General features: G+C 43.5%; 1 protein-coding gene across 2 annotated transcripts in view; it reads right to left on the bottom strand.

Annotated features, from left to right (window-relative positions):
* The window catches only part of CIT (citron (rho-interacting, serine/threonine kinase 21)), a 217,117-nt gene that overhangs the window by 77,342 nt on the left and 119,279 nt on the right, over nt 1-20,496 (bottom strand). For both annotated transcript variants that reach the window (XM_006890418.1, XM_006890417.1), the window contains exons 10-15: nt 11,712-11,817; nt 10,668-10,811; nt 9,251-9,370; nt 2,642-2,812; nt 1,906-1,956; nt 1,395-1,448 (exon numbers count right to left, since the gene is read on the bottom strand). In XM_006890418.1, the coding sequence (XP_006890480.1) occupies nt 1,395-1,448; nt 1,906-1,956; nt 2,642-2,812; nt 9,251-9,370; nt 10,668-10,811; nt 11,712-11,817 (646 nt within the window). The remainder of the gene's footprint in view (nt 1-1,394; nt 1,449-1,905; nt 1,957-2,641; nt 2,813-9,250; nt 9,371-10,667; nt 10,812-11,711; nt 11,818-20,496) is intronic.

A 20,496-nucleotide genomic window follows, 5' to 3' on the forward strand; every position in this document is an offset into this window, starting at 1 on the left:
GGGAGTTCTGGTGGCTTGGTGGTAAGGAGTTGCACAGCCAGCCCAAAGGCACACAGTTCAAATCCACCAGCTGCTCTGCAGAAGACTATGAGCAATATCCTTCAGGGTCATTTACTGCCTCTGAAAACCCACTGAAGGGTCTGCTATGAATTGGTGCTGACTCTGCAACAACTGAGTTTCCAAGGCTATACATCTCTATAGGAGGAAAATGCCCATCTTTGTTCCTGCTTTAGCATCTGGTAGATTTGAAGCACAGACGTTTTGGATAGCAATTCAATACTTTATTCGTATCTCACCAGAGTTCCTTCTATTTTGGACATACTGAGCCAACTGAAATATACAATCAAAATTCTTTCCCCATTTTCATTATGATGCTCTTTTTAACATGGCTACTACTGGGGCAGTGTGGGTAGGTGTGTCAGAGACAATAAGGGTGACCCAGGATAGAGAGGGTTCAGAGCTGTTGTACATAGGGTCACTTTGAGTCACAAGCAATTCGATGACAGGTAATAACAACTAGAAGATTTAGAATTATGCATGTGGCTCTCATCGTTGACATCTACTGGCCAGCGCATTTCTCACATAAGCTTCCGGATAAAAAGGGGGTAGTGGAATAAATGAGAGGGGGCTCACAGACATACATCCGAGATGTGAAAGGAACGTTTCAGAACCACGTTCATTCTGGCCCTTTGCAAAGAATCTCCAGTGGTCAGCTAAAGGAAAGGGTGACAGCCCAAGCCTTGCAGGACACTGTGAACCTCCTCTCGGCCCATGTCCCAATGCCACATAGCCTTCAGCTTTCCAATGCACTCAACACTTGCCACGGAGTCAGTTCTGACACTCTATGACCCCATGTGTGTCTGAGCAGAACATACTCCAGAGGGCTGTCAGGGACTGAGTTCTGATATGCAGATTGCCAGATCTTTCTTTAAGATGTCTCTAGCTGAGTTCAAACCTCCAACCTCTGATGGGCAGCCAAGGGTGTTAGCTGTCTGCACCACCCAGGGACCCCTTCCAATGCTGCTGCGTGAGTTTCTGATTGAAAACAGACTGGGTGTGAACAGCATACGGCTTCTCTTACAAACGTGCCAAGTGGGAAGCCTGGCCTCCTGAGGGGAGCCAGGCCAGCCCCTCGGGTTCAGTTGGAGTATAATTAGAACTTTTACTTGAGTCTCGCGCAGCTTGGTTTTTAAAAATAAACACTGCTGACACGTCTCAAGAGGAAAAACTGTATCCAGAACGCTGAGGCTTCCAGGTACTAGTGCACGCCTCTTCATTTGCCTTCGCCCTGGGTGACTAATTGAGTCTCAGTTCTCTTCAATGCTCTAGGACAAGGCGAGGGAAGGGGATTAGGGAAGGAAAATAAGTTCCCAGGGAAATCACCTTGGGCTTACCTTTTCTAGTTTCTCTTGGAGCTCCTGGATTTTGACCTGCTGCTCGGCATTGATCTGCATTTAAAATCCCAAGAAATAAAGCAAAAGGCAAGTAAGTGTTACTGTCTTGCTACGTCAATCTGTGACATTTCTGTGGGTCTCTTCACATCCCAGGGAAGTTTCTTCACAGGCCTCATCCATCTTTACTATTTCTCTAGACCCAGCAAAGTATAAATGGAAAATGGAGCATCAAAGTTGCTCTGTGCCTTAAAGGAATCGGGGTTTTTGTAACATATTCTACCGTGTGTGTTACTGCCAGTGGGCATGCAAACAAAACAATAAAGTCTCTTTTTAACATAACCTTTAAGAATGAAAGTTGAGGGCAAACATGGCCACTCCAAAGTTGACCATCAAAGTAAACCTCGAAGAGAAGTAAGTCTATGTTCGTTGCAAGCCTTAACAAGGACTGGCCACTGAAACTAATGCAGACATGTTATCTACTGAAAACAGGGACACGGTCAATGGAAAATACCTTCTCCAGCTTGGCATATTCTCCCACTTCAGGCTTCCCTTGATCTTTAGCCTGCAATTTAAAAAAAGATACAATACTGAGAAATTAACAACCTGAAAGGATCCTAGACAAGACTACCCAGGATATTTTCTTCAGTTTTGGGAGCAAAATCATGTTGCTCTGTTCTATTTGGGGGGATGAGAGAGTAAAGTCAATGATGGTTACCATCAAGTCGACCCTAAATCAGGCAACCCCGTTTGTGCAGAGCGGAACTGTGCTCCACTGGTCTTTTCAAGGCTGTGACCCTGCAAAAGGTGACCGCCAGGCCTGTCTTCCGAGGCTCTCCTCAGTAGGCTTAAATCCCCCACCTTCTGACTAATATCAAGCACTTAAGAGTTTGTACCATCCAATGATGCCCTCAAAACAGTAAGAAACAGTCTTCTATAATTGAACACTAGGAGTTTTTCCAGGTATATCATTATTTCCCATCAAGGTAGTGTCCCTTTCATTCTTGCCAACATCTGACCGCCCCCCTTTTTTAAAAATTTATTTTATTTAAATTATTTTTTTTTTGTGTACCGTCAAATCGGATCTGACTGGTACAGGAGGAGATTCTCCCTCCTTCTCCAGCAGAGTATCTGGTGGATTTGAACTGCATACTTCTGGGATGGCAGTGCAGCTTCTTGCCACTAGGCAACCAGAGCACCCTAACATCTGGCCCCTTAAACCTGGAGAGATTGCTCTGCAGGAGCGCTACCTTCAACAGTTTGTGCTGGCTCTCGGTCACCTTGCGCTTGAACTCTTCGGCGGCCAGCCTGGACTCCCTCAGCTCGGATTCGTAGAGATCACTCCGCCTCCTCGCAGAGACAAGGTCTTCTTCCAGTTGATTCATCATCAACCTCATTTCTTCCACTTGGGCCTGGTACTCCTGGAGGGCAGGCAAGGGGAACAGAGGTGAACCCCTAAAGGGAGAGGCGGGGAGGGGAGTTGGAGGGGAGACCACAGTGGAAAAGGACGGGCAGAGAAAGTTTCCAGAGAGACTGTGAGAAGAAGGCTAGACAAGGGAAGATACTTGAGAACAAAGGAGTGGGGAGGGAAGGGAAAGGGCTGGGATGAAAGACTATGAAATCTTTAAATTGATCTCCTGCAGAAAGAACATGCAGCATTAGTTAAACCATTTGGAACATGTGTACCTATAACGAGACCTTCTGAGCAAGGAAAACACTACACAACATACACCGAAAGACTCGAGCCTTTATTTTTAATCTGGGAGAGCCGAGGGGGACACTCCTCTAAACAAGCAGGATAAACTGCTGACGTGTGGTTTTCTTCCAAGGGTAATAATCATTTATATAGATTTGTCCTCTGGAAGTCATGTGCCTCTAACACAATTAGATATGGTACTAGTTTGAAAATTAACCTTTCTGACGGCGGCTCAAGGGGGTAATTGGGAATCTCCGTGGAAAGAATCTTGGAAGGTGAAATCCATTATGTCAGTTTCTCACCATTAATTTTTCTGGATGCCAAACTGAATGATGAGCTTAATAGTGCTCCTGAATTTCAAGTCACCCTGAAATCTGGAGGAGTCGGACTGTGCTGGCTCTCCTCTGAACAACCTGGGAGAAAAATTTCCAAGGGATCAACCATCTTGATCCCTGGAGCAAATGCCCTAATGTAATGTGACATACAGAGGCCAGCCTTTTCCAGAATGAACTTCCAAAATCCTAACAGGACACCTGGACCACAGTTCTGTAAAATGGGACTAACCAACAGAATTGGCTGATGGCTCTGGAAACTCTGGACCAAGTATAAAAATTGTCATTGTCAGCAACATCAAGGCCAAGTGCAATGATTATGCATGAGGTATCCTGGAGGGGATACAAAAGGAGAAGGACAGAAATAGGCTAGAGATTGTCTCTGGCATCCACTTGATGGAAAGAGAATGACCACCTCTACTTCTCAAGATAACAAGCATGCTAACAATTGAGTTGTTTATTTAGCCAATACAAGGTCATTTATAAATTTGTAAATTATATGGCATAACGCAAACCCTTCACCCTGAGGTACTAGGTTCCCCCAGGGCACATTAAAGGGAAAATTATTTTCTGAAAATAATTGAAACTGAAAATGAGATTATTTCTAGGGGAACCCCACCCTATATAATTGGTTGAGAAATGAAGACAAAAGTGAGTACCAAGTGGAAAAGAAAACATAGCGTCTTAGGTGGCCAATCACAGGGCTCTTGGGGTACATAGTCAGATGGCAACACTGGATTAAAACCAATGGTCTGTGTAACCTGCTCTCAGCAATCTGAACTCACAGAGTGGAACATGAGCAAAGGCATGCAAAACAGTGTATTCTTTCCTCGGGCTTTTCCTGGACTTCTCAGTCAGGGCTAAGAGTTAAGCCTCAGTAGCACAGTGGTCAAGCAGCCAACTGTTTTAATTGTAAGGTTAGCAGTTTGAATCCACTAGTCACTCTGCAGGTGAAAAGACCTGGTGTTTTGCTTCCATAAAGACAGCTGTTGTTTACCATTAAGTCGGGACCGACCCACAGCTGACTTTCCAACAGGTTGTCAGAGTAAGTCACCATGGACCATCTGATGGATTTGAACCAAATGCCTTTGGGATTGCAGTTCAGCTTCTTACCACTAGGCCAACCTAAGGGAAAGGTCCATTCTGTCACATGGAGTTGCTGTAAGTTAAGTGTTGCTAGAAGGCACACGACAACCACCAGGACTGCATTATAATTTAGGTAGCCTCAAGTACCTATGCCTTAAAATCTACTATTTAAAGGAAAACAACCACCAAAAAACATAGAAACCATACATAAGACAAACACTTCCAAAACCAAACCTACTGCTTCTGAGCTGACACTGACTTCCAGGGATATTCTCCTGGGTTTCTGAGGCTGCAAATCTTTATGAGAGGTTCTCCTACAGAGCAGCAGGTGGATTCAAACTGTCAACTTTGCCCTTAGGCCTAATACATTTCTCGCTACACTACCAGTCCTCCATAAATCTGTGTATACACATATGTATTACACGTGCATATTTATGTGTATATACACCCACACACGCTGATGGCCTAGTGGCAATAAGCTGCACTGCAATCCTGAAGGCACATGGTTCAAGGCCACTAGATGCTTGATAGGAAGATGGGCAATCTCCTCCCATGCGATTAATTGCCTCTGAAAACACACTAGAGGGTCAGCTATGGGTTGGTTCTGACTCAAGAATACACAACAACATATACACATATAATGTAATTAATAAACGCACTGATAGATATACACTAGTATCATCCATGAAAATATGTTTGAAAAATTAGTCAGTCAATGAGGGGAAGATCTTTGATGAAATGAACTGGTGCGGGGACCACACCACTGGGCTTGGAAGGACAGACATGGTGAGGAAGGCAGAGGGCAGGACAAAGTTTTTTCTTTCCATTCATAGGGTCGCTGTGAGTCATAGTAGACTGGACAGCACCTAACAACAACAATATGAAAATATCTCTGTCAACCTTAAGAGTTAAATGTTTCTAGTTCCAAACGAATCAAAACCTTCAAAAACTATTTTGGGCCCCAAATACTGTGTCTGATACATCTAAAAGACAAGTTGGACTGGTTCACAGACATAGAGACCAAGAAGAGCAGAACTGGAAAAGCACTGGGTGTTATTTATCCTCAAACTCTCTTTCCTTCCTAGAACTCGTGTCAGCAAGAAACGAATCAAACTGCACTTTTTGTCAAGAGTGAAGATATCTCTGCTGCTCATGCCCCCAACATCTCTTTCCTAAGATGTTGGCACTCAAGGGGAAGGAGGGCGAGGACCAGACAATGTCTCTGTCAGCTCCTGGAGCTCCCGAGACATCCAGGCTGCTCTGGGCACCAAAAGGAATTCAAACTCATTTGCTGAGCCTCTGTGAGTATGCTAGATACTTCCAGGAAATCCTATAGCTAACTACAGCCAAAGAGAGAGATGAAGAAAAAAAAAATCAGAGAAGATCAGAGGCTGTTTCCAGAGGCAGCCAAGCTGAAGTGTGTGGGCACTGAACAGACCATGCATGAGAGCGGGGTGGATAAGAGAGGGGGACAGTAAATGGGGTTCAAGGCCACGAAAGGCAAGCCTTCCACATGGCACGTGAGAATGTAGTGGGAAAGGATTATCAGGCATGGTCCTACTACATCAGAGATCTGCAGATAGATAGGACTGGTGGTGGTCTCGCCCTGGGAGAGAGGGCAGGGAGGACCCAGCAACTACTAGTAAACCTCACAATCCTAGGAGACTGGGTGTTTTTCTTTTCATATTTTAAACCAAATCCAAATACTTTATCAGGTGGGTCGTTAAGTAGAAGCAAAAATGTTAAAAAAAAAAAAAAAACAAAACACCAACCCAAAACACTAACTGCACAGAAAATTAGCATTGGAGAGAAAGAACAGGGAATACATGCCAAGTCTGGGAGGAATCAATGTGCTGCAAACCAAGTACTGAAGAGTTTGCTGAGAGCATTTAGTGCTCCCGACTTGCAAACATCCTGCTCTCAAAAACTTACCCAAAGTCATTTCAATAAATTCTTCTTCTGTAGAGTACTGGAATCTGAAAGTGAGAAGTGTCTTCTCCCCACCCCACCTCCCAGGTGGAACTTTTTTCCACAGTCATTAAATCTAAAACTCCATATGGCTCCCAACTGTGACATGAATCATAAAAGGCACTCCTTTGAATTCAACCACCAGCATATACCTTTTCAAACTGTCCTTCTGGATAATTCCGTGCCTATGGAATTAATGGACACCAGTTGCTCCCTCTGGTGGCCAAACCCAGCTTTCATTTCCCCAGGGTGTCACGCAAAGTAAATTTGAAAACACTGTGACAGAGGGGAGAAGGGGGAAAACTCCTTCCCCTTGAAACTTTTAGGATGAAAATGTGTGAAGAAAGAAGGGCATGGCACTGTTGTAGAATGGGACTGTCCTTGTCCTTGGGGTTGGGGAGAGACTGAGTAAGATGGGTTCAATAATGTATACTGCACTGAAACAGAGGAGGGAGAAAACTGTTTAAAAGAGATATATGACTAGGTACTTCTGTCATCACAGGAGTCTAGAGCGAGGGCTACATGGTGGAGGGGACCTGGGGGAGGGTTTGTAAAACAATGAAAGAATCCTTTCTTTAACTTTTCCATAATTTTTGACTCATGTACTTATAACTTGTTAGTCAAATTTGTGTCTTCTAGGTTGCAACACCCCCATGATACATCTTCAAGGATATGAACATGTACGGCCAAGCACAATCAATAAGAGTGCATCTAAATTCCAAAATCAATCTCCATAATAGTCTATGTGTTTCCTACTGCCAAAGGGGCCCTTTAGAGTAGTGAGAGAAGATCTTCACCCTGAAACCCACAGGGACCCTTTTCAACAGGAAGTAGCTAAGAGAATACGCCATCCCCTTTTCCTTATGAATCAGGGTGAAGTCTCTCTCAGAGAGGAGTGATAGGGAATGGCAAAGGACACACTGACAAAGGAGATTAATCAGAACTGGCTTTGACAAGCACTGTGGCAATTGGACAATTAAAACAGACATTCGGATGACGGGGAAGAACAAACTGGGGAGGAGGGTAGAGAGAATGGTGCGGCAATGAAGGAGTGAAAGCCCAGAATCCCTGTGAATGTTCATTGAAACTAATAAAATTTAATAATAATAAAAAAAATAAAATTAGAAAGAAGGGCATGAGTCACCTGTCAAAGCATATTCCTCAAGCTGTGGGCTGTCTTCCAAATCTCGGAGATTAGCATAGGTGGTCAGAGAGCTGAAAGCCACCATGCAAGGCTTTTATATATGAACTCAGCGAAACCATCGGAACTAAACAAGCCAATACTAACTCAGCATTTTGAAAAAATAAAAGTGGTAAATATACAAACAACATGATCAAAAACCCCAAAGACCATAATCCTTTCTTTAAAGAATAATGAATGGATCACATTATTCGCAGAAGTTGCTGCATTCTCAAGACCCAGATGGCAAAGTCTGAGCTACTCAGAGGAGGAAGGAAAAAACCCAAGGTTGATTTCTATCAATGTTTCCATCAGATTTTCTGAAATGAATGAGGGTTGCCTGGCAGCTGATAATTCAGCTCTCCAATTACTCACTGCCATCTCTTCGTTAAAGTTTCTATTTACAGTTTCTTCAAAAGACAGAAAAATTCATGCCAAAAAGGAAATAATGAGGCGATATAAAAATGAACCACACAGAATCTTAAAAAAATAAAAGACCCTAACAACAACAAAACCCCCAAACCATTCTTTGAGAAAGAAGAAAGAGAAAAAAACTAATAAAGAGTAGGCTTTTAAAGACCTCCGCTATTTCTGATTATACAGGGGATTGTTTCCTGCACACAGATAGGCAATATTCATTGTAAACTGCTCAATTTTCATCTTCTGGAATATTTCTTTATATACATGAAAGTATGGATTAGCCTCAAAAATTCCCTTAAAATGTTTAAAGTGTACCTGGAAAGTTTTAAAAAGATTTCTCTTTAATGCTCTGGACCAGGGTTGAGAGGTGTGTGTATGTGTATGTGTGTGGGTTTGAGAGAGTGTGTGTTTGTGTATGAGAGAGAGAGAGTGTGTGTGTGTACGTGAAGTTTTTCTGTCAAGGAAAAGAAGCAAACAGTCAGCCATATTGTCTCCGTCACAGTTACTCAGTTCAGCCACTGCTATCTGTAAACTGCCAAAAACAATTCCTAAATAAATGTCCCAACCAAACTTTATTTATGGACACTGAAATTTCAATTTCATTTCCTTTTCACATTTCCTAAAACACTATTCTTTTAATCCCCTCCACGTCGAGTCACTGAAAAAGATGAAGACCACTCTTAGGCCACAGAAAAAATACCAGAAACCAACTACTGTCAACTCCAACTTGAGGCCACCCCAGAGAGTCAGAGCAGAACTGTGCTCCTGACAGGGTCTCCCCAGTGGCTGATTTAAAAAAAGAAGAAAAAAAAAAAGAACCACAGGCCTTTCTTCCAAAGGTCTCTGGGAGGCAAGCAAGCCACCAGCTTTTTGGTCAGTGGCCAAGTACATTAAAACTTTCTATCATTCAGGGCTCTAGAAAATAGGCAATGGGGTAGATTTGCCCTGTAGGACACAGTTTTCTCAACTCTAAACCGACTTTCTTAATCAGGGGTGGAAAAGGAGGCATTAGGAGGAGCAGACTTCAAAAGGAGGCATGCAAGCACTTGGAGGCGTTACATAAACCACAAGAACCTTAAATTTCCAAATGACCTACATCTATTTCCCTCTCTTTCTCCTGAGAGGAGAGGTCCGCATGTTGGCCAAGGGGCCACTGCTCCCGGGCTGACTGTCATACCTGCTCTTTGATTTCCTGGAGCTTCCGGCTCTGCTCTCTGATATCGTGGAGAAGCTGCAGTGCTTTGTCATCCTCCTGGGACACCTCCATCCGGGCTTGCTCCAAACTTCGCTTTAAGCTCTGTGGAAAGTGCACATTTTAATAGGGAGGCCTGTGGATCCTGTGCTGTCTGAAAAGAGTAATTAAGAGAGTCGCTTTGCAGGTACCAAGAAGATCTCTGGTGATGGGAGTCAAACTTTACAGCCTCCAGGTTGGTCGCTGGGTCCAGTTTTCATCCTGTAAAACCTCTCCGTTCAAGAAACAGCATCCCTACTTTAGGGTCTTAGGGTTCAGCCTGAAGTTCTACCCACCTGTCTCTCAAAACCATCTCTCTACCTGTCCTAACAGATACTTACTTGTAAGCTCAGGACCAAAGAGAAAAGGGATCCTTGAACCAAGACAGCCACCAACTGAATGGCTCATCTTTTTTCTTTCAACACCGGTTACTTGAGGTTTCTTAGGCACATGTCCCTCTTTCAAAGAAGAAACCACTTCATACTCTGCCCAGTGACCAAGAGCATCTCCATCTAGTCTAATTCCATCCCTGGTGTATGTTTTCGGAACACCTTTCATCCCTAAGGATCCCTCAGTGCTTCAATGGCACTGAAATATAGATCTGAGATACAGAGCTGAATAGCTTCACCCACCACTGAAATGCAGCCAAGTCTGGAAAGGAAACATAGCAGTTATTCTTAATCAGCCACACTCTATGGATTGCCTCTCCTTTGTGCGGAAGAAGAGGAGAAAGAAAAAAAAAACCAACAAAAAAAAAACAACAAACCAACCAACTTTCAAAATGTGTGATTCAATTTCTTAAGGCTGTTTGAGTTGAGCACATTAAAAAAACACCTGAATGAAAAATTTAACAAGACAATGGAGACGACACGTCTACTCTTGTGAAGGAAAGAAAAGAAGGGAGTAAAAAAGTCACATGGTAAATGACAGAGGGTCTGTGTCTCAAAGGCTGAGCTTTCCGGCACCTACGCAATAGAAAACCGCCTTCAGACAGTCTCAAAACACATCTTCTTATGCATGTTTGGGAGTCTGATTCTCAAGGAGGATCACGTTGGACACAATGTGGACCAAAGAGGTTGAGATTCAGGATGTCAGGGTCAGTGTGACTCAGTGCAGGAGTTCCTTGCTCCACTGGTCTACCTGGACACCCAGTGAAGGCTCAGCCTCGTTTCTTGGGGGGGTTCACACCTGGCTCAAGCCGCCCTGCAAACCCCGGGGCTCGCTTGGGACCAGGTGAGGCCTCCTCTCCCTCCTCTCTGTCATTGGCTGTGATGTGCCTCATGAAGCCAGTATGAAACAGGATGAGACACACACAACAGGAAGTGCCACCTCCGAGGGAAGGGGGCTTGAGGGGAAGGCTCACACTGCATTCTGTGATGTAGGTAGCAAGGTCCTGCTCCAGGAGAGATCTCTGAGTCTCAGAGGCCTTCAGCTCCACCTCCTTCTGACTAAGCACAGCCTCCACCTCTGACACTCTCCGATGTAACCGGGTCATTTCCTGCTCCATCTGAAATAAACACATTGACAGGTTAAAAGGGGCCCTGGAGGTGTCTTCCTTCGGAGCAAGCAAATCTCAAGCAGCCACCTGATGGGCTGGGCTAGTGCTAATTTCGCCAAAGGTTGGGATGGAAATACCATTTTGTCTTCGCCCTGGAATGCACAGTTCTTCGTAAAGACAGGCACCAACGCTAAGTCACTCCTCTCATTCAAGTCTCAGGTTCCCACTTGGTCACTTCTCTAACCCAGTGAGCCAGGAAGCCACAATCACCATTTTTCGCCTGTTTGGGTTTGTTTGGTTGGGTTTTGCAGGCGTCACTTTAATTTTATCCCAAATCCATCTTGATCCCCCCCATCTCCTTGCAAAGAGATCTAGAGGACAAATCCGGGCCTGGGCAAGGAGAGATTTACTTGTCAGTGCTCTTAGGAGTCCCCCAGCAAGGAGTGGCTTTTGTTAGCTTCCAGAGAGGTGTCCCTGGGCAGGAACAGTGAATGTTAAGAGACGTTGAGCATAATCAATACAGTGGCCGTGGTTACATAAGCAGGAGCTTTACAAGACTAAGAAGAGAGACTTCGCATCACTCAAAGCAGATGGGGCACATCTCGGCCACAGGTGAGGACCCACGCCACCTGCCGGAAGAAGCGGACGTCTGGGCGGGTCATGCTGAGACACGGGCCGTTTTAATTCCAGGGCCTCCTCTGGTTAAGATTTAAAGGATTTACAGCCACGTCAAGGCCCGAATTCATCTCCCTGTGAGCTGCTGGAGGTGCGACTTCAGCGAGGGAGGGAGGCTTCGCGCGCTGTGGCTCAGGAGGCTCAGCGCCAGCAGCGGCCTCGGGTGGATCCCTTGGCATATATTGACGGGAGGATCCTGGAGCAAGGAGAGAGGCCGGCGGCGGAAATAAATACCTTGTGACACTTGTCCTGAGAGTCTTGCAGCTCTTTGCTTTTGATGAGAAGTTTCTTTTCCATCGAGCTAGTCTTGGCAGGGGAGTCCAGACTTGACACAACAGACCTAGACAGAGGAAAAACCAAGGTCAAGGTGGCCAGCAGGTGGGCCAGGGAAGTTGCATTCAGAGTGCGGGCTGCCCTCGCAGCTAGCCCAAGTGGTTTCTAATGACCCCAAGGTCATGAGGCAGGAAAGGGGTGGGAAGCCGTGACCTGCAGCCAAGTGGGCCTAGAGGCATATTCAATTACTATTAACCCTGGGTAATGACTTTGAACTTGGCCTCTTTGAGCCTTGCTTCCCTCATCTACGAAGTGGAAGTATAATGAAAGTGCCCACCACACAGGAGAGTGCGAGCATTAAGTGCACAGCATCAGGCTGCCTCAGCCTCCTTCACTTCCTAAGCATGTCCTGGTCACCTCCTCTGTCCCGGGCTCCAGAACAGAAGAGTATGCAAGGCACACATAGTCCCTGCCCTCTTGGAACTGACATTCCACAGAATACAGACAAAACATCTCAGGCATAATAAAAGAGGAGAAAAAAAAACACCCCCCTCAAAACCCCAAAGCCCCCAACATATCAGGTACACAAAAAGACTGCCTCTGAGAGCAAAGGAAACAATGTAATATGGGATGGGATATGGGAATTAGGGTGAGGAGGGTAATCTAGGAGGGCTTCCCTGAGGAAGTGACATTTCAGCTGAACCTCTGAAAGGAAACGGCTCCAAGGAAAGGGAATCATAGGTGCAAAGGCCGTCAGGTTGGGAAGAACTAACACTGCAAGTATACAAAGCATGTCGTTAGTTATTAATATACTGATTAAAGTGTTATTTATTCTATCCCCAAGCTAGGCCGTTTAGTTTTTTCATTTTATAAAAACAGTTAATCACTGCTAACTATGGCAGAATGAACAGTAGCTCCCAAAGACAATGTACGAGTCCCAATATTTGTGAACAATGACTTTACATGGTAAAAGGAGACTTTGTGGATTATGACGCTATTAACATGTTGCAGCACACTTTTAAAATTGATGACCGTGCTTAGAAATACATTTGCGGCAACATGTTAAGGATCTTAATACGGGATGGGGAAAGCATCTTAAAACAACCTGGGTGGCCTCAATGTGATCATAAGGATCCCTAGAAGATAGAAACAAAGGAGGGAAGGAGATGTGACAACAGAAGCAGGGGTCATCATCTGAAGGCAGATAAGTTCAGAGATCGCTCTGCTGGCTTTGAAGATGGTGAAGGAGTCACAAGCTAAGGAATATGGGGTGCCTCTAGAAGATAACGGGAAGCAGGGTGCTGAAGAGAATACCTCCTCATCTCCAGAAGCATAGCAGGTCGACTGATACTTTATTTCAGCCCAGAGAAATTACCTCTGACTTCAAGTTCCTGAAGAGTAAGATTAACAAATTTTTGTTCCAAGCCAGGAAGTTTGTGGAAATGTGTTACAGCAGCAACAGTAGACTAATACACTCATTGAGAGTATTATTGAGTGTATTAGTTAACTAATACACTCATTCCATTCTATTCTTTTCTGAGTTTATATTAACACTTAGATATTCTTTAATGCTTTACTTAATTCTATAAAAACAAAAACCAAGCTACTAACTCTTGAGCTGATTTTGACTCTTCATGACCCTAGATGACTCTGTGTGTGTCTCGTGTGTGTATGTGTGTGTACATGACCTGAATCACTTACTGATGATCAAATACCCTTCAGTATGTATTACACAGCAATATAAAGAAAACAAAAATCCTCTCAAATGGACCAATAAGCAATATTATAATAAATGCAAAAAAAACCAACAAAAACAAACACCCCATTAAAGTGGTTACGAACTTCACCTTACATGGATATACAATCAGCACTCAAGGAAGCAGTAATCAAGAAATTCACTGTTGTGCTGTACTGGGCCACAGAGGCACAACATCAGTCAGCGTGTCAGGTTACTAACTAAAATGTCAGGAGACTGCAAATGACCTTGTGTTCCATGGGAGGAAGATGGGCAGTCTCGTCCCATGAAGTCTGACTGGAAACTGGATGAAGGATCACCATGGATAGGAATCAACTCAAATGGAGTGGAGTTTGGTGCTTGTTGCACTGCCCAAAAGACCTCTTTAAAGTGCTTAACAAGCAAAATGACATCACTTTGAGGAATAAAGTGCACCTGCCGCAGTTTCCAATTAGCTCATCTCCATGTAAAAGCTGGACAGTAAGTACAGGAGACCAAAAAAAAAGAAGTGGTATCTTTGAATTATGGTGCTGGCAAAGGATACTGAATATACAGTGGACCGTCAAAAAGAACAAACAAATCTGTGCTGGAAGTACAGCCTCAGCACTCCTTAGAAGTGATGATCACAAGACTTTGTGTCACATATTTGGGACGTGCCATCAAAAAGGACTAGTCCCTGGAGAAAGACAAAGTAGAGGGTTAACAAAACAGAGGAAGAGCCTCAACAAGATGGGCTGACACAGGGGCCCTGACAATGGGCTCTGGCAAAGCCGTGACTGTGAAGATGGTGCTGAGGCAGGCTTGTTGTGTTCTACTGTTCACAGAGTCACTATCTCTATTGTATCCAACAATGCCCAATGCACACACACACATACACACCCACGCCTGTAAACACACTGCTCTCAAGTTGGTTGTGACTCGTACAACTCTACAGGACAAAGCAGACCTTCCTCCACAGGAAGGATTTCCAAGGCTGGAAACTTGACGGGAGCAGACTATTTACGTCATCTTTCTTCCACAGAGCAGCTGGGGAGTTCAAACTATCAACTTTTTAATTTGGCAGCTATCATTTAACCACTGCACTACAGGGGCTCCAGCAACCATTTGTTGCATGTGCAATGAAATCACCTTCATTCTGCACAGGAGGAAACTGAAGCTTGGAGGTTAAGCAATGTGCTGGCCAATAAATGGTTTCTGCTGGTCTCAACAGAGAGCTGTCGCAGAGACTGCGATGATGCACTCAGAATAACTCTCTTGAGAAGATCACAAAAAAAGAACGTGGCCTGCCCTCCTGAGAAGGAAATTAACAGTCTGCCCTCTTCCATTTGCACTCATACAGAAGTAGGGGGGCACACTGTGGCTCATCCTTGCTACTGTTGGGTGCCATCAGCGTTGTTGTTGTGATGGTGTGCCATCAAGTTGGAACCGACTCATAGCTGACCCTCCAGTGAGTTTTCGGAGCCAGATAAATCGCACAGGAGGAGACTGCCCATCAATCTCCCGTGGAACAGCTGGTGGCTTTGAACCACGTGCCTTTGGGATGGCAGGACAGCTCCTTACCACTAGGCCACCAGAGCACCCTGCCATCGCCACAGAATCAACTTCAATTCAAGGCAACTGTAAGTGACTGTCTAATAGATTACGTTACAATGAGACCGTGATCAGCTGACATTAGCTAAGCCCCAAGGGTTCCTTAGCTTTAACCTTACAGAAGCCGACTGCCAGGTTGTCCTCCTATGGAGCTCCTGTGTGAGTTCAAACCGCCAGCCTTTTAATTAGCAGCTGAACGTGTAGCTGTTCCACCACTAGGCAATGTCCTTCCCCTTAGTAGCACGTGACTCCGGGTAGAGATTACGGCTCTCTTCCAGGGCAGTGCCCTCGGAGAAGGGCACTCGAAGCAGGAACAGTGGCATTGGAGAAGGGCAGAGGCAGAGCCACAGCACCACACACAGGCTCCTGAGCACAGTGCACTGCATGATGAGACCTCACGCCAGCCCAATCCATCTTCGTTGCCCTGGTAACAGGGATATGGCAGGTAGTTATCAATGAGTGCTCGGATCTTAGCAGCAGGGGAAGTTGTGGTGGCCTGTTGCCCTGAGTGACTTCCATGCCCAAAAGAGCAACACTGAACACTCTCAATGACAAGGGCTGCTGTGACAATGCTGGCTCGCTCTACTCCAGTGACCAGGGAGGCAAAGGGACTGACACCTAGTCGTGCTGCTACGTGCAAAAACTTCCCCTACCACTCAGAGCCATGGGACTTCCTCTCTCTGAGCCTATTTCTTCATCTGTAAAGGGGGGATCATTTTCAATCTACTTCAAAGGGCTCTTCTGAGAATGAGATACTGCATGTAACGCCTGTGCCTGTCACTCTGAGAGGGTTCAAGAAATGTCAACCATACTTGCATATAAATAATTGGTCTGACCTTCAGCCTGCCCCTGGTCTAGGATTTTTTTGGGGGGTGTTTTTTTTTTTAATTTTGATGAAAGTTTACAGATACTTTGGATTTCCATTCATATATTGTTGCACACTTTTAAAAAAATTATATGGAACACTACACGAATTTGCTTGCCATCCTTACTAGGGGCTGTGCTAATTTTCTCTGTATCATTCCAATTTTAATATATGTGCTGCCAAAGCATGTACCCTGGTCTAGTTTTGACTGCGATATTGAGCTTTTCCAATGATTTCTTCCACAAATATAGTCAGCCTGATTCCTATGCAGCCCATCAGGTGAGATCCATGTGTAAAGTCGTCATTTGTGTCTTTAAAAAAAGGAATTTGCACAAGAGTCCACAATTAAGGTTGCATAGTGGAATGTTCTTGGGGCGGTGGGAGGAGTGTGGCGGGGGGATTGTGTACCAGGGAGGGAGTCTTTCTTTTACTTTTGAAAGAGAGGAGCGAACTGGGGGGCGGGGGGAGAGGGCTGGGCGGGTAGAGAAGTGCAGCAATGAATGAATGGAAATCCAAATTCTCTGTAAATGTTCCTTAAAACTATTTTTTTTAAAAAAAGGTATTTGCGTGCACACCCATGTTTGTTGTGGCTTTATTCTCAATAGCAAGGAGTTGGAAACAACCTAAGTGCTCATCAATAAACGAATGGATAGAAAAGCTGTGATATATTCAAATAATGGAATACTATGCTGCATTGAAAAACAAGGAACTCATGCAATATTATTCAAAATGGATGAGCCTGGAGGACTTTATGCTGAGTGAAATATCTCAGTCACACAGGGTCAAATACTGCATAAAGCCACTGTTGTAAAACAGGACTGACATCGGGGTTGAAGGGAGACTGAGAAAGATGGGTTCAATAATGTATACTGCATTGAAACAGTTGAGGGAGAAAACTGTTTAAAAGAGATATGTGATTAGATACTATTGTCATGACATGAGTCCAGAACAAAGACTGCCTAGTGGAGTGACCCTCATGGGAGGGATTATAAAACAGTGAAAGAATTTTTCTTTTACTTTTCAAAGAGAAGAGTATACTGGGGTTGGGTTGGGCAGGGAGAAAAGTGCAACAATGAATGAATGGAAAACCAAAGTCTCTGGAAATTTTCATTAAAATTAATAAAAATAAAAAAATTAAATTTGAAAAGAAAAAAGGTATTTGCAATTAATAAAACATTGTAAATACAAAAAAAAAAGAAATGTCAACCATTACTATTCTCATTGTCACTTTTATCATTACTACCCATGCAACTTCGTAAATAGCACATGCCTTTGGGCCTACAACAGTTGCTTAAAATGGCAAAACTCAGGGGGCTGGATCTGCTCTGTGTTATTATTCACATAAAAACAAATGCTGACTATTCATAGAAATGGGCAATGGGAAACATATAAGTCACAGAAACCCAGAAATAAATCTTTTGGAAAAAAAACTCACTTTTGGATAGAAAATGTTAACCAAGTTCTACACTGCTCACTATCTCAACCTTGCCAAAATCAAACCAAAACTTCTCTCATTACCTCTTTATGTTTTAAATTTTTATTTTATACTGGTTTACTTACAAAGTTCGTATATGTTGCTTTTTGCAACAGATCTTTCCCATTTCCTTAACCCATCCCACCCTCGACCTATCATATTGTGCAACCCTATGGTTACCCCCTTCTCATTCTCTCTTGCACACGTGTGTGTGCATGTACACACACACACTTTTTACTTCTTAAAACAGGATAAAGCGAATTGCCTATGATGGGCTTCAGTCACCATTGCTATTTCCTTTCTTTCAGACTGCACACAGGTGGGTGGGCTCACAAACAAGACTCAAATGCACTCAAAAAGGGAAGATGGTCCACAGAGCAGAGTCCTGGGGCTCTAGAACTAAAGCCACCTGCACCTCTATAAATCACCTGCACCCACTCAAGGAAGGCCATTGCTCTTTGTCCCCCTCCCTTCCTAAAAAAAAGAAAAAAAGTGATTTGAGTGAAAGTTTACAAGTCAAATTGGTTTTTCATTCAACCATTTATACACAATTTAATAATATTAGTTATAATAATCACAACACTGAATGAATGAAAATCCAAAATCTCTGTAAATGTTCACTAAAATTAATAAAATATAATTAAAAAAACACAACAGTACTCACAACATGATCACACTTTTCCTTCTTCCTCCCTATAATTCTCATTTCCATTAATCCAGCTGACCTAGCCTTTTCCTGCCTTCTGGGTTTTACCCTTGGGCAAAGGCTTCTATTTTGATCTTAGGTGGTTGGTTATTCTAGGGAGTGAGCATCTCCCTGGTTTCACTTTATAAACCTGTCTGCTGATTGGCTCGAAGCTGAGCCATGGGAGTAAGTTCTGTTGCAGGTTTGGAGGGTGACAACAGGTCATCTTTAATGAATTTATTTGGTTTTTTTCTTTTTTCATTTTTGTTCCATGTTTCCTCCATGTGGCAGCTATTTATGCCCAAGAGTTATAACGACCACTCATTTAGAAGAACAATGACATGGACGCGTGACAGCAGAGTGGGAAGTGACTCGATAAACATAATGGCAAATGGAGGGCTGGCCCCAGCAATGTTCAGTGTTTAAAGGGTGTTGCTACAGGAACAGCCATTGTTTCTTTCAAAAAAGAAGAGACAAGTATCTCTGGGTCACTTGTTAATGGGGCCCAGAACCAAGGAGCTGCACAGGCCCCCTCACGGGAGAGGAAGCGCCAGCCCTGCCCGCACACTCAGTCACCTGAGGGCCGACTCCCTCGTTCTGCTATTTTAATGCTTGACAAATGTTCATTGTTTGGAAGTTCTAAGTACGGCAATTAAGAGTTCTTCAGAATAAAGGTGCTTCAAGAAAAAAAGTCATTTTTGAAGAATAAATAAAATCACATCTAAAAAAAGCTAATGAGAAGAACATCGTGGCTAAAAATTATTTATAGCAACAATTCCATACACAATGATGGAATCAGCGAGTGAGGCTGGAGGAGGGAAAGTGGCTTCTGGAAGTTGAGTGGGTCTCAACCCAGCGCATGTAAGAATGCTGGGCAGTGTCTGAAAATACTGACGCCTTCCCTTCACCCCACTTGGATGGCGAATAGAAAGTGGAGGGTGCAGAGAAATCAGAAGCTTTGTGCACTCACTGATGAGTGACAGGAATGTAAAATGGTGCAGCCACTGTGGAAAACTGTTTCTGGTGATAACCTAGCTAACAATTCCTAGGTATTTACCCAAGAAATACGCAAACAGGGAATGAGACAGCTGGAAATTATCCATTACACTAATATCCACAATAGTCAAAGGACAGTCACAACCTACTGTCCATCAACTTCAGATAGGTAAAACACAGCACGTGGGATATTATGCAGTCATAAAAAGAGTGTGAACGAACCTTGAAAACATTATGCTAAGTAAAAGAAGACACAAAAGGAGAAATATTTATGACTCCATTTGTATGAAGCATCTAGAATAAGCAAACGAATAGAAAAAAGTTACTAGGTGTTTCAGGGAAGAGGAATGGGCTGAAAAGGTATGGAGTTTCTGTTTGGGGTGATGTAAAACTTTGAGAATAGGACGGAGGTGCTGTGAGCATGGCAAATATAACTGTCACTGAACTGCACACTCAAAAATGGTTATGCTGGCAAATATTTCCTTCCATTTCACCACAATAAAACAAGGGAGAGAAATATGGATGCCCAAGCCCACCCAGGCCAATTACATCAGAGACCGACAAATGGGAGGTAGCCAAGACAGTACCATGCTTTAAATTACCAGGTGATGCTAACGTGTAGACAGGACTAAGAAGCTGGAACTGTTGAGAGGCACACACCTATGAGTTAGGGTCCAGGCGTGCAAAAGTCACAGTGTAGTAGATGTCAGGCGATGATTAAGGACCACTTCTCCAATCTTAGTAAGTCAATTCGAAGATACCATTTTCCATGAATTCTTAGAAAAGAAACTTTAACAGTGAGTATGGCTTAACCTAAAATATTTATGTCCTATTTTTTCACGTATACATGTATGCCAATTCAATCTCTAGAGCCAACAATAAACTCTCAATATCTATTTTCTGAGTGAATAGACAGACATTCACTATTACCTACTGCTCAACAGATATTTCAAATATGATCATAACTTTTCTTTTTCCAGACTTTTCATTAGCGTTTTTTCCAACTTTCAAAGAAACAGCAAATTATTACCAACATCTATATTACCCTAGAATTGACTGTAATTTAAACCATAGGCTGACAGATTCAATCTGGGGCTGGCCTCAGAACTCCCAGACTATTACCACATACAACACTATCCTACAATCTGCAATCACTTTACAAGTTACCATTTCATCAAGAGGGGTACTCTTTAAAGAGCTCCTAGAAAGCCGGTTCCAACTCGATGGCACATAACAAAATATGATCAGTACTTTAAGTGACATTTTTTAAAAAAATAAATTATGAGGTTCTGTTGACACTGAAACTGGAGAGTTATCTATGAACAAAATAATCTTTTAAAAAATGGTCCTTTCTTCTAAAAATTCTACTTCAAAAAAGAAATCTTGTTTGCTATCTTCTCT

This window comes from Elephantulus edwardii, unplaced genomic scaffold, assembly GCF_000299155.1.
Source record: "Elephantulus edwardii isolate Elephantulus edwardi_28Jun2011 unplaced genomic scaffold, EleEdw1.0 scaffold00089, whole genome shotgun sequence".
Taxonomy (NCBI): domain Eukaryota; kingdom Metazoa; phylum Chordata; class Mammalia; order Macroscelidea; family Macroscelididae; genus Elephantulus; species Elephantulus edwardii.